At 41.8% G+C, this 12,921-nt stretch overlaps 1 protein-coding gene across 1 annotated transcript in view; it reads left to right on the top strand.

Moving 5' to 3' along the window:
- The window catches only part of COLEC12 (collectin subfamily member 12), a 178,276-nt gene that overhangs the window by 137,775 nt on the left and 27,580 nt on the right, over positions 1 to 12,921 (top strand). The window contains exon 3 of the mRNA XM_012445055.3: positions 8,893 to 9,015. Within this exon, the coding sequence (XP_012300478.2) occupies positions 8,893 to 9,015 (123 nt within the window). The remainder of the gene's footprint in view (positions 1 to 8,892; positions 9,016 to 12,921) is intronic.

The raw sequence follows: 12,921 nt of genomic DNA, 5'->3' as shown, positions 1-12,921 counted from the left end.
GAGGGGAAATGAGCCAAACCCTGTTGGAGAGCGTGGCCAGGCAGGTGCCTGGGGTCTTTCCCATGCTCCCTCAAGCTCTTGTTCAAACATTAGTCTGCAGAGACGGCTCCAGACACATACTTAAAATTGACGTCTACCTCCTCCCCGCATGCCCTTCGCCCAGTGCTTTCCTTGTTTTTTTTCACAGCATTTATTACCTTCTGACATTTGAAGACATCTCTCAGTGGAATATAAGTTCCAGAAGGGCAGAGAGAGATTTTTGTCTGTTGTGTTCACCATCATAACTACTGCCTGCCACATAGTAGGCATTCTATACTTACACCTTGAAGAAATGAATAAACAGGATGTATCAAGAATGGTGTGTGGTGTTGTGGGCAGAATTCTGGGGTCTGAAGAACTCCAGCCAGGAGGCAGAAAGCCAGGCCTAGTCCTAAAGCCAGACCGGCAGTGTATGAACTCAGGGTGAGGGGAATAGGAGAGAGGAGTGGAGTTCCTTGAGCCTCAGTTTCTTCACTGGTGAGGCAGACGCTAGCCAAGATGACAGCCAATGCCCCTCCCAGCCTCAAGATTCTGAGGACCAGCATGGTCAGAGGGCACGGAAGCAGCTGGAGAATCACTGTGGATTCCCGAACTATGGGGTCAAGGAAGTATTGGTAAAGAAAAAAACATTATTTTTGGCCAGTGTACTCCAGATCAATTTTTTTTTTTGGAGGGAGGCTAAGAGGCTAGAGGTAATAAATTTTTTAATCACCATCTGATAAACCCTCCTTTCACCTTCCTTTCCTCTCTTTTACCTTGCCCAGCTCCTGCAAGCTTGAACCTCAAGCAGGTTTTTGGCTCTGAAGATGAAGGAGCCATTGAAGACTGGCTTTTGGGGTTCCCATTTCAAGCATACTAGAACTTCAAAAGAAAACCAAGGGGCAACCAATTTGTTTTGGTTTCAAGCTTAAACTGATCAAGGCCCCTGCATATCCCACAGTTTGCCTTGAAATTATAAAAGTACCTTCTTTCCCTGACCCACCTCACTCCAAAAACTCCCTCAGCATTGAGGGATGTTCCCCTAAGGGGCTAACAAGACTTACCAGTCAAACCCCCAACCCGCTCTTGACCTCTCCGGGAAAGAATGAGCATTTATTTAGGGCAGAATTAACTTGTTGCTTAAGTATGTCACCACAGCATAATAATAAAGGAGAAATTACAGCCTATGTAAGTGTCAGGCCTGTCATAGTTACCTCACATTTTATTGCTTATTTCTGAGAAAAGCTTACCTATCAACGTGTGAAAGGATGTCTCTGCACCCCTTTATTTTGACAGAATACTTCTACAGCAAGTCTAACCCCTCCGTTTTCTAGATTATCTTGGGCATCCTTTATCTTGCTTTGTTTTTTCACTTCTGGAGCTAAATAAGCTTGGAGAAGCAACACGCAAAAGATTTGGGTTCATCTCCCAGCTTAGCTACTCACTGGCTTGGGTACTCACCCTCTTAGACCTCTCCCACTTTCCTAAAATCTGTAAAATTAGGGTCAGAATTCCTACTCTGCAGGGTTGTTAAAGGGATTATAAGTAATAAGGAGAGGGTTCCTGGCCTGTATCAGGTCCTTAGTAATAGCCATCATCCTCAGCAATTCCTCTTCACACTCACAGCAATAGCAAACGTTCACCCACTCGAGAAATGTCTCATGGCCTTCCTCAATTGCCTGTCAGAGTCAGTGTCTGGCTCCGCTCTACAGCAGATTGATGACCCAAGCTAGAGCTGCGTTTTCATGAGTCCTTTTCATGAAAAGATTCAGCACTTAATCCCAGAAGAACATTGTATGGTAGTGCCAGATAATGAAGTAGTCAGGCTGCTGAAATGTTGACGGTTCACTCTGTGCCCATAGAATAAAATGAATAGGAATAGAGCCAAGAAAAAGGGGCCAGCTGGGAGGGATGACCGTAAGAGATGTGATGGTTGAGCTTCCCAATGAGCGAGGATTCCTCTCCTTGGAATCGAAAGCATTTGTGGACAGTTCATCTAATAAAAGATTTCTTATAAAAACCACAAAGAGAAAATAATGGTGTTCTTTTGAGACACTATATATTCTGGCAGACACTGTATACTCTGAGTGGGACTGTTACATCTGGTTTTTGCCTACAATTCTTTTTTAGTAGGCAGGTATAAATTATAAATTTTAAATAAATAATGCATATTCTTAAAAAAAAAAAAAAAGTAAAACCAAACCAGAACTGACTGCCTTTTTTTTATATACACATGAAAAAATTTCAGTGAAAACAAACTATACCCTTGGTAAATGCGCAGAATTTGAATGTAAGTTCAGAATGAATGCCAAGGAGTTCACACTGTCATAAACTCTCTTCTAAGTAACTTTTCTGGTTTGAACCAGAAAAAAAAACTTATATTCCAAACATGTATTCATGTTTATGAATACAGAGCTGCTGTGAGGCTTCACTTATTTTGCACAGAAAGTAATTTCATTTCCAATTCTTGTCCTGCTTCCGTTTTCATGGCTATCCACATCATTTAGGAAACTTGGCATAGTAAGGTGTCCAAGGCTGGGATTTGCATTTGGGTAACTAAATTACTCACTAATAAAAAAACATTTTTTTTAATAACTAATTCCATATTTCATCATTTGGTAAATAGCCTTTATCATAAGGAAAAGCCAGTTATTTCGGTGGATAAAGTGTTTTATGTATTTAACTTTTGTTCCAGTGATATTGTGTAACATTCAAGCAACTAACCAGGTTGTTAACTCTTACTGTTTTGTTACTTCTGAGGGCATTTTAATTATAGGAATTTATTTGAATCATTCGTTTTACTGTTAGAGCCAAATCATTCTTATGGGTTTATGGGAATCTATGCCACCAGGCAGTAGATTAATAACTATAAAAAAACCACATGAAAAGGTCACTGCAATCTCAGATCAAAACTTGTGGTTTTCTGGATTTTGCAGTTGACCCTTTTTAAAGCTTCTCTTTGGTAACATGATCTTTATGGCAACACCACTGAGCTATAGACGCTTGTGATCACAAAAATAGCCCAGAAATGCCCCACATTCACCCACAGTGCCAGCCTCCACCTACCAAGGAAGGCAACGTATCCATTTTAATACACAAGCCCACCTTCAGCATTATACATGGCAAAATATATATATATATGAGAGTGAAGAAGACTCTTTTTTTTCCAAAAAGATCGGAAAAACAGACTGGATTGAGACTGGACCACAGCACTTGGGAGGGCTCTTTATGGAGAACCACAGCAGAAAGGAATTATCTTTGCTGGTGAATTCTTCTGGCCCTTTGCACTGTCATTCCTGGAGTGTTTCAATTATTCCCCAACCAGCTAACGGCTCACTGATCAGCAGCCCCCACCCCCCTGCCACCTTCTTACTTGAAATGTGTTCTTGAAACGAGGGCAGCCCAGGGGACTTTGAGTTTGGGCACTGGGGACCAAATTGTCTGCCTATTCTGAACTTCCATAGAATACTCAAGGAGTTAACCAGAGCAATTTTGGCTTCACTGGGCCCCCACTCTTCTTTGTATAACAAAGACTTGGACACTGGAAAATACATTCAAAACATGAGCCAAGAATGGAGTTCAGTGGGAGATAGTTCAAGAGTGAGAAGCTGCAGAAAGGCATGCACCCTTCAGGCCCTTGCTGCCTGTAGGCCACTGAATTTGAAATGTGCTACTGGGGCCAAGTTCTTTGGGACACTGGAGCTCTTAATGGTGAGAGGCCGAACTGCTTCACTTTCTGAACTGGAATCCCTAATCTGCAGCATTCTATCAGTCCCCAGCTCTTCCTTCCCTGCCCACCCCCGCCCCACATGGGAACAAAGTCCCCAGGCTCTGGAAAGTAATGCTAAGAAAACAAACACTACAAAGGCTGGTAACAGGGGGATATCTCTCTTGAATGTTATTTTGTGATCACCTCCTCCTTGAGGAGGAGGGGGTGCCCCAGCTACGGGAGCCAGCAGGGTCCCTTTGTAGTAGGCATCCGTGTGTTTGGCCAGATGTCCTCCCAGCGGAGGGCAAAGAGGGAGATAAAACAGAATTCTTATTAAAAAGAAGTTGGGGAGGGGGAAACAAGACAGAGAAAGTGTGTCAAGTGGAAAGGGAGGCCAGGCAGTGCCATCTGATATTGATTAAATGCTGATAAAGTCAGCAGTGAGAAATGCACACAGTGAGGAAGTGCCCCAGCTCTTCAGAATGTGAGCCAGTGACAGCTGTCTGGGAGTGGATCTGCCTGAATACCACATGCACAAGATGCCTGGTGGCCACAGTGCTAGCTCATGGGGAAGAATGAGAGGGAAAGATGAGTTTGCCGGAGTCAGGACGTGTGGCTTCCAATCCTGCTTCCCCTCTCTGGGCCTCTTTTTTCCCATCAATGACACAATGATGCTTGACCTCTGCACAACCTTCTAGCTCCCAGAGTGTATCATCTGCTATAATCTCTGCTCTAAACAAATCTTCTGAGGCTCTCTTAGTGGAACGTAAGAAATCATCCTGAAGAAGCATAAAAAGCTCACCCAGCATGGTCCAAAAATCCAAAAGGAATAACCCCTTGTCAACCATGGGAGTGCCATCCAGTCCTTCAGCAGGAGATCAGGCCAGCACCCTGTGTCTGTCGCCCTTCTGTGCTTCACCAGTTGCCACCAAAGCAAATTCATGGTTTCTCAGCATAGAATGTGGCATGTCTGTGGATCTACCTATATGTTCCTATCTTTAAATTTCAAAAATATTTCACCCTTATTGGATATAAAGAGTCTTTTTCGTTTTATACCATCAGATTACAGAGAGCTTAAGCACTGGTATGTGTGTGGTGGGTCGGGGGAGCATGGGCGGCTGTGTGCATGCACACACCCTTTAGTTAAGAGTGCATTCTTGAAAGTTTGTTTTGTTTTGTTTTCCTTTTTAGCAAATGTCATGAGGACAGCAGTATTTTAATAAAGGGTGAGGCTAGATATCAGTGGGAATGGAAGAGGAAGCTTCCATTGAGATATAAAGATCTCACACTAGGGTGGTGGCAGGGGAAATGGAGAGGAAAGGATGACGAGAGAGAGGGACCATGGTGTAGTGGAGAGACTGTGGCATCTGGAGTCTCACACAGGTTGGAGTCCTGGCTGCAACGTGTATGGGGTGTCAGTTCGGCTCTCACTGCAGTGCCTTCTTGCAGAGTCCTTTTTTGGATTAGAGATGCTGTGTGTAAAGGACCTAGCTCAGAACCTGGCACACTGTAGGCAGTAAGTGAACATCAATAAGCTGTAAATGATAATGATCATGATGAAAAATAGCCCACTGGAAGATTAACAGGGCTTGGTGACTGAATTGGAGAATACGTACAAGACAAGAAATCACAGCGTCTTTGAGTTTAACCGACTGAGGGGTTGGGATAGTAGTAGTAGTTGAGTGCAATAAGAAAAGTTGGGTGGAAGTTGGAGATCTGGTTTGGCAGGGCTAAAACTGAAGTCAGTTTTAGACATAAGAGATGGTGCTGAGACATACAGGTGGCTATAAAGAAGTAAGTCAGAAAGGAAAAGGAGGGAGAAAATGGAAAAAATATCACACAAAGAAGTTGATTTACTCTAGGTCTGTTTGATCAATGAGTCTAATTTTATAGCTTCATCTTCAAGGGATTAGTTAACCAAAGGTCAATCCATCACGACCAGCTTCTAAACTAAACCCTTGTTCCTCAAAGTGTAGTCCTCAGACCAGGTATCACCTGGACCTTGCAGAAATGCAGAATCTTAGCTCCTCCCTCAGACCCACTGAATCAGAACCTGCATTTCAACAATGTCATGTGTAAAAGTTTGAGAAGCATTGTTCTGAAATGGGGTCCCCAGACCGCAGCTTCAGCATCAGCATCAGCAACACCTAGGAACTTCTTAGAAATTCAAATTCTTGGCTGGGCACAGTGGCTCACGCCTGTAATCCCAACACTTTGGGAGGCCAAGGCGGGTGGATCACCTGAGATCAGGAGGCTGTGACCAGCCTGGCCAACATGGTGAAACCCCGTTTCTACCAAAAATACGAAAAGTAGCCAGGCATGGTGGCGTGCACCTGTAATCCCAGCTACTCAGGAGGCTGAGGCAGGAGAATCACTTGAACCCAGGAGGCAGAGGTTGCAGTGAGCCAAAATCATGCCACTGCACTCCAGCCTGGGCAACAGAGTGAAACTCCATCTCCAAAAAAAAAAAGGGAAAAAGAAATCCAAATTCTCAGTCCCCTTCTCTTCTCAGACCTCCTGAATTAGAAACAATGTGTTTTAATGAGTGCTTCAGGTGATTCTGATGCACCCCAAAGTTTGAGAAGCACTGCTCTAAGTCATAAAATTGACAAATACACCCTCTCCCCTTGTGTCTACAGGCAGAGGGATGTGCTGAACACCAGAAGGATTGGTTGAACCCTGAAAGCTAAATTTAAGTCATTGTTATATGCTGTTTCTCTCATCATTTTGCATTAAACACAGCTGAAGAACTCTTTTCACTGAAGGGCACTATGCGTAAAATTACAAACCAAAGGAGAGAAACTTCGACTGACTGTGGCTTAATCCTCATGACTTACCCATCAAAAGTTATTGAGCACAATTATAGGAGATCAGGCCTTTATGTGCTGTTGCTCCTGGGGGACGCTATTAGTAAGACACACATAGGGAAACAGCTCAGGAAGACAGGGAATCTCCTGATACTCCTTACAATGTGATTTTCACATTAAAACATCCACAGTCTTTTTCTTGTATGTTTCAAATCTATCAGATGGAAATTCTCTTTTTAAAGGTTAGCTTCTGGAGTCACTTGCAGCAATGATGCTGGTTTACCACTCAGACAGGAATGTTTTTCAAAAACTTGGCCTTTTAGCAGTAAAAATTTACCTCCTCTCATCAAAAATGTCTGGTTTTTCTATTTGTTCTACAGTCATTATTCAAATCACTATTATAACTTATATAAGAGTCAGTGTCTGTTTCCTGAGTATATGTAATAAGCAAAATTTGTTATATATTTGGCAGTTAATTATAAGATTACCCGTGTTTTCTGCCATAGGTTATAATACATTACAACCAGTGGCATGCTGGTAAACCAGTTGTTTGGAGTCAGGGAGTGGGAGTCTTCCTAATTTGTAATGTTTACCAATTTTCATGGTGTAAATACTCCCTCCAGGGCTGATTTCAAGCTACCAGCAGTTTCACAACCTGTTTTCAAAATTCTTACAAATTTAACAGTTGGCTCTTACAAGCCAATAGAAATCAACTTCAGTATACCACTGAAACAAACATCAAGGGACCAATCCTAAGATTTTCTGGTTGTATTTGATTTGCTGTAGGCATAATAATATCTGAAATAAGTAAATTTGAATGTTTAAATATTTTGTCATATAGAGATTTTAATTGAAATTATAATTGTAATTATCATTATGGACTTTGATTTGAAACTAGTCATATGCCACATAATGTTTCAGTCAACAATGGACTGCATAAATAATGGCAGTCCCATAAGATTATAAAACTGTATTTTTATTGTACCTTTTCTATCTTTAGATACACAATACTTGCCATTGTGTTAAAGTTGCCTACAGATAAAGTTGCCTATCAGTACAGTAACATGCTGTACAGGTTTAAGCCTAGAAGCAAGAGGTCATACCATGTAGCCTAGGTATGTAGCAGTCTATACCAAAGGTCCCCAACCCCCAGGGCCATGGACCAGTTACCTGTTAGGAACCAGGCTACATAGCAGGAGGTGAGTGGCAGGCAAGTGAGTGAAGCTTCTTCTGTATTTACGGCCATTTCCCATCACTTGCATTGCCACCTGAGCTCTGCCTCCTGTCAGATCAGCGGTGGCATTAGATTCTCATAGAAGCGTGAAGCCTGTTGTGAATTGTGCGTGTGAATCTAGGTTGTGTACTCCTTATGAGAATCTAATGCCTCTGATCTATCACTGCCTCGCATCACTCCCATATGGGACCAACTATTTGCAGGAAAACAAGCTCAGGGCTCCCACTGTTTCTACATTATGGTGAGTTGTATAATTATTTCATTACATATTACAATGTAATAATAATAGAAATAAAGTGTACAATAAATGTAATACATTTGAATCATCCTGAAACCATCCCCACCCCTACTCTGGTCCATGGAAAAACTGTCTTCCATGAAATTGGTCCCTGGTGCCAAAAGGCTGGGGACTGCTGGTCTATACCATCTAGGTTTGTGAAGTACACTCTAGGACAGTGGTCCCCAAACCTTTTTGGCACAAGACACCAGTTTCATGGAAGTTAATTCTTTCATGGATGGACAGGGGGCAGGAGATGGTTTCAGGATGAAACTGTTCCACCTCAGATCATCAGGGATTAGTCAGATTCTCATAAGGAGCTTGCATCCTAGATCCCTCACATGTGCAGTTCACAATAGGGTTTGTGCTCCTACGAGAATCTCATGCTGCTGCTGATCTGACAGGAGGCAGAGCTCAGGTGGTCATGCTGGCTCACCTGCCACTCAACTCCTGCTGTGCAGCCAGTTCCTAACAGGCCACCAGACTGGTACCAGTCCATGGCCCTGGAATTAGGGACCCCTGCTCTAGGATGTTCACACAGTGATGACATTGCCTAAGGATGCCATTCTCAGACTATATTCCCATTAAATGATGCATGACCATATTCAATGAAACAAAGTTATGTGCTATTTTTAAGTCATATTAAATACAGCTATAACAACAGAATGGTAATATTAAAGTGCTTATGTTGCTCGAGTAGTGTGTATACTTTTAAAATAGTTCTCAAAGTATAGTAGGGCATATGTAAATATTGTTCTTAGTCACGATATTTGAACCAAAATACAAAAAGATACATTTTAAAATTACATCTCTGCTTACTGCTATTAAAATTTGACTTCTCTTACAGGTATTCAGGAAGGAACACAATGTACCAAATGTAAAAATAACTGGGCACTGAAGTTTTCTATCATATTATTATACATTTTGTGTGCCTTGCTAACAATCACAGTAGCCATTTTGGGATATAAAGGTAAGTATGCTTTCTTTTTTTCTTCCAAATAACAAGTGTTCCTTCATTAATTTACTCATGAGAAAACTGATATTTGCAAGTACAAAGTATTTCATTCATACAACTCAGATGCAAAATAGCAACATGATAAACTCCATCTCTCTGTCTTGAACTTAGAGCTATGAGATCTGAAAGCGGGGGACATAGTAATTCCTTTTGACTCATTTCAACAATCATCAGGTCCTCTCTGAGTTATAAAGTTTCTTTTTCCCTTGTTGCTTTTTCCTACCTATTTCTAGCTACTCCTTCTTCCTCTATTTTTTTTTTGTCTTATCTCTCAGGGGCTTTATGGAAACCCTGGGGTCAGCACACAGAAAAACTATATTGACAGAGAATATGCAAAACACAAAATCTCCAGAGATACAACTTACTTCACCCAGGGATTGGAAAGCTAATTCCCTGTTTTCTCTTCAGCACATTCACTGTGGTCACTATTGTTTATATAGCTCTATGAAAATACTGCTCTGTAGAAATTAAGCACAAAGGCAGCACACCACCTCAACCCTACTTTATAGGACATTGGGCCTAAACGTATCTGGTTTAGGGTAAGGGCAGGATTTTTGCCTGAATCCTCCAGACTTGCATACGCAGTACATTCCCCACGCACCTTTCAGGGGCCACAGGTAGAAGGTGTCATGTTTCAGAATCACAAACTACATAAGCCCTTTTCTAGAAAACAACCAGGGAAACCTTCTTTTCAAAGACATGTGAGGCAAACACGGCCATTTGGTTTCAGAACAGAGGCAGACGTGGAATCTGCGGATCATCAGGTCTTCCCTCTGCTCTGTGGCCCACAGACTGACCTAGGAAAAGAATGATTCCAAGTGAATTCTCTCCAGCTGGAAATTCCTCCCACCTCTCTCCCAGCATGTAGCAGTTTCCTGAGAAAGCATAGTGTGTATTGGAATCAGATGGGTGTCAGGGCCAGACAGTCCAAGTCTTGATCCTACCATTTTTAATACAATTGTGAATGCTCAGGAAGTGCTTGCTAGTGAGCCAGGCATCATGCTAAGTCTTCCACATGGCTCCATACCCATATGTGAATCATACCCTCTTAGAGTTTCTCATTTCTTATCTGTAAAATGGCAATAATAATGCTATTTGTCAAGGTATTGGGATGAGCAAAGATGATGTAATTGAAGTAACTGTCCTGTTGTTGGTCCCAGGAAATAGTATCTGTATCTCTCTGTTCCTTACTTCTTCCTAACCACATTACACAGCTCTAGCCATTAGAATGAATGGCAAAACCTGTTAAAAATCCTCAGTATAGTCAAGGCTTTTTAGCCCCATCTCTAAGAACATGTACATGGAAAATAATATGCATCACTGAGTGTGTTAACTGATTAGTTTGGGCTATGAAAATCTGGAAAATTACCAGGTCATTTTATCCATTTGTGATGAGTTAGATCATGGAGCATCTTAGGTTTTAAGATGTAGCAGCAAACAGAGTAAGTGATTAAGGAAGGCTATTAAATCATGATTAGCGCTGAGCAGAGAGGTGGGGTCGGAACCTAGTGAGAGAAAGGAGGGTTTTTCGGGTCCCAGGTAATTGGGACTATCTCTCTTCCTTTCATTTAGATTATTTAGGCCATTACTCACTTCTCCATGACTTTTCCTAGTGAGCCATGATAAAGGAAGTTTGAAATCAAACAGCCATTAAATAAGTACTCTTAAGCCTCAGTACTACATAATCACATTTACTGCTAAAAGAGAGAGAGAGATGAGAGTGGTTTGGCAAATATATAACATTTTGTAATTTTTACCTCTGCTAGAAAACAAACTCTGGGATATTTATATATTCAGAATTACACAGAAAGAACCAAAGAAGAGGCATTTTTTTTCCTCTTTTTTTTTTTTTTTCCTGTTAGTTTGTTAAGGTACAGATATTTCCTCCATTTTTATCCATGGAAAGCCCTTCCTGGCTTGGCATGTTTTGTGCGTGCTGGTCCATTTGCCCACAGCACCTTTTCTCTCCTCTCCAGCTAAAGTGTCTCCCTCCCACCCTCCATGTCTCATGTAGACACATGGCAGCTCCCGAAAGCTGAATTAGGCCCCTTCATGTTTGTTCCATGGCACCCGGTATTTGCCCTTAGCCCCATCACTGTATCATTAGAGTCAGTGGACTCGTCTGTGTCACCACCCAAACTGTAAGTTTCCATGAAGATAAGAGACCACCTTTTATTTATTATATCTCCCACCAGTAACTAGTCTCATGATATTTAACCAGTGTCCAGGAAAGTTCACTGAATGAATTCATGGGAGGATGGATGGATGGATGGATGGATGGATGGATGCATGGATTGTGAACGATAGACACCCAGGGACTTCTAAGCAATCTGCATGTAGGGGATAGCTGCTCCTAAAAGCCCTACCTGGAAACTTCATGTTTTAGAGATTGGCTTAGCCTGCTCTGTGGGGGTAGTGTCACCAAGATGAAGGAAGAAGAGATCAGGGGAGCAAGTACAAGGGGAGACGAGCCGATGTCTTGCCCTTCTTTTCTTTCCTTCAGTGCCCCCCACCTTCAGGCCTCCGCTGACAAAAAGATAATACAACATGCACTTGTGTTTTCCAAACACAGCATTAATGAACTAAAATGTTAATATTTTCCAGATGCGCTTTCTCTTTACTCACACAGTGACTTCTCTTTCTTGCTGGTAAGATTCTAGTGACCCAATGTTGTGAGAGGCAGAAAGACAAGACCCAGTTCTCCCTTCACACATTCCCCTTTGAAGTCTAGAAAAACCCTCTCCATTAACAAAAAAGAAAGAAAGAAAAGAATAATCAATGAAAGAAGTGCAATAAGGCATTTCTCTGAAGGAGAAGTTGAAAGAAAATGAGTAAAAACTTTTATTTATCAGAGTTGGCAAAGGCAGCTTCATACTGTTACGCTCAAAATTGTTCTTTACTTCTTTCATGTCACTTACATAGCTACAATTCAGGATATAATGAGGTTCCCTCAAGAGAATTTGCTGAAGAAGCCAGAGAATCGCTTAGTCACGCAGACAGGGTCTGTGCAGTGGTCGTGACCATGAGGTGCATCAGCCACTTTGCAGAAAACATGTTCTTGGACAGTTAAGCTTGGTACATCCTCTGCCCTGGGCTTTTGATCATTAGTCAACAGAGCTTCCGTACCAGGAGTCATCTCTTAAGTTCAATGGGTCGTGTTTCTTCCAGAATATTTCCTGAACAAGAAAATCCTATTTCATTATCTTTCCCAGCAGGCAGCCTTCTTACGGTCATTAAGATAAAGAAAAAAGACCAAAATCTGAATCTTTCTCAATAAGGATCCCCTTTAATTCAACATTCCTAGTCATTGGTAGTCTACTTTGCTGCTAAGCTGGGTCAAGGTAGCAATTTACAACTGGATTACTATTTAGGCTTTCAAAATACACATGGAATTGTCCTGGAGAGCTCCTTAGGATCCAAGATAACACCCTACAATCAGATTTTCTGTATTTCTATAAGGAAACCTGAAATGGTGTTCAAGGTAGAAATGCCTTTATTAAATTCTAGGAGAGTGTAACTGATGTTACTGGGAAGCCCCAGGCCCCAGAGAGAGGATGTATTTATCCCACGGTGCCATGATCAGTCTGGTACAAATGCATGTGAAAATGCCCTCGGGGCTGAGACCACGGCCTGTGTCTCTCGATATCCTCAATATCTGGCACTATGCCACCTACATGGCAGATGCTTGGTAAACATCTGGTGATGATGACTTTAAAGATAATATAAAGAGACCTAATTATTCCCCTTAAGGGATTCTTTATCGGAGGATATCATATTTAGGAAAAAGAAATACCAAAAAAAGAAGCAATATGGAGTTATAGAAAGAGCATGGATTTTGGAGTTAAACCTTCCAGCCTGGAA

This window comes from Aotus nancymaae, unplaced genomic scaffold, assembly GCF_030222135.1.
Source record: "Aotus nancymaae isolate 86718 unplaced genomic scaffold, 86718_ANA_hifiasm-v0.15.2.pri h1tg000020l, whole genome shotgun sequence".
Classification (NCBI taxonomy): domain Eukaryota; kingdom Metazoa; phylum Chordata; class Mammalia; order Primates; family Aotidae; genus Aotus; species Aotus nancymaae.
This window is presented reverse-complemented; position numbering and strand designations above follow the sequence as displayed.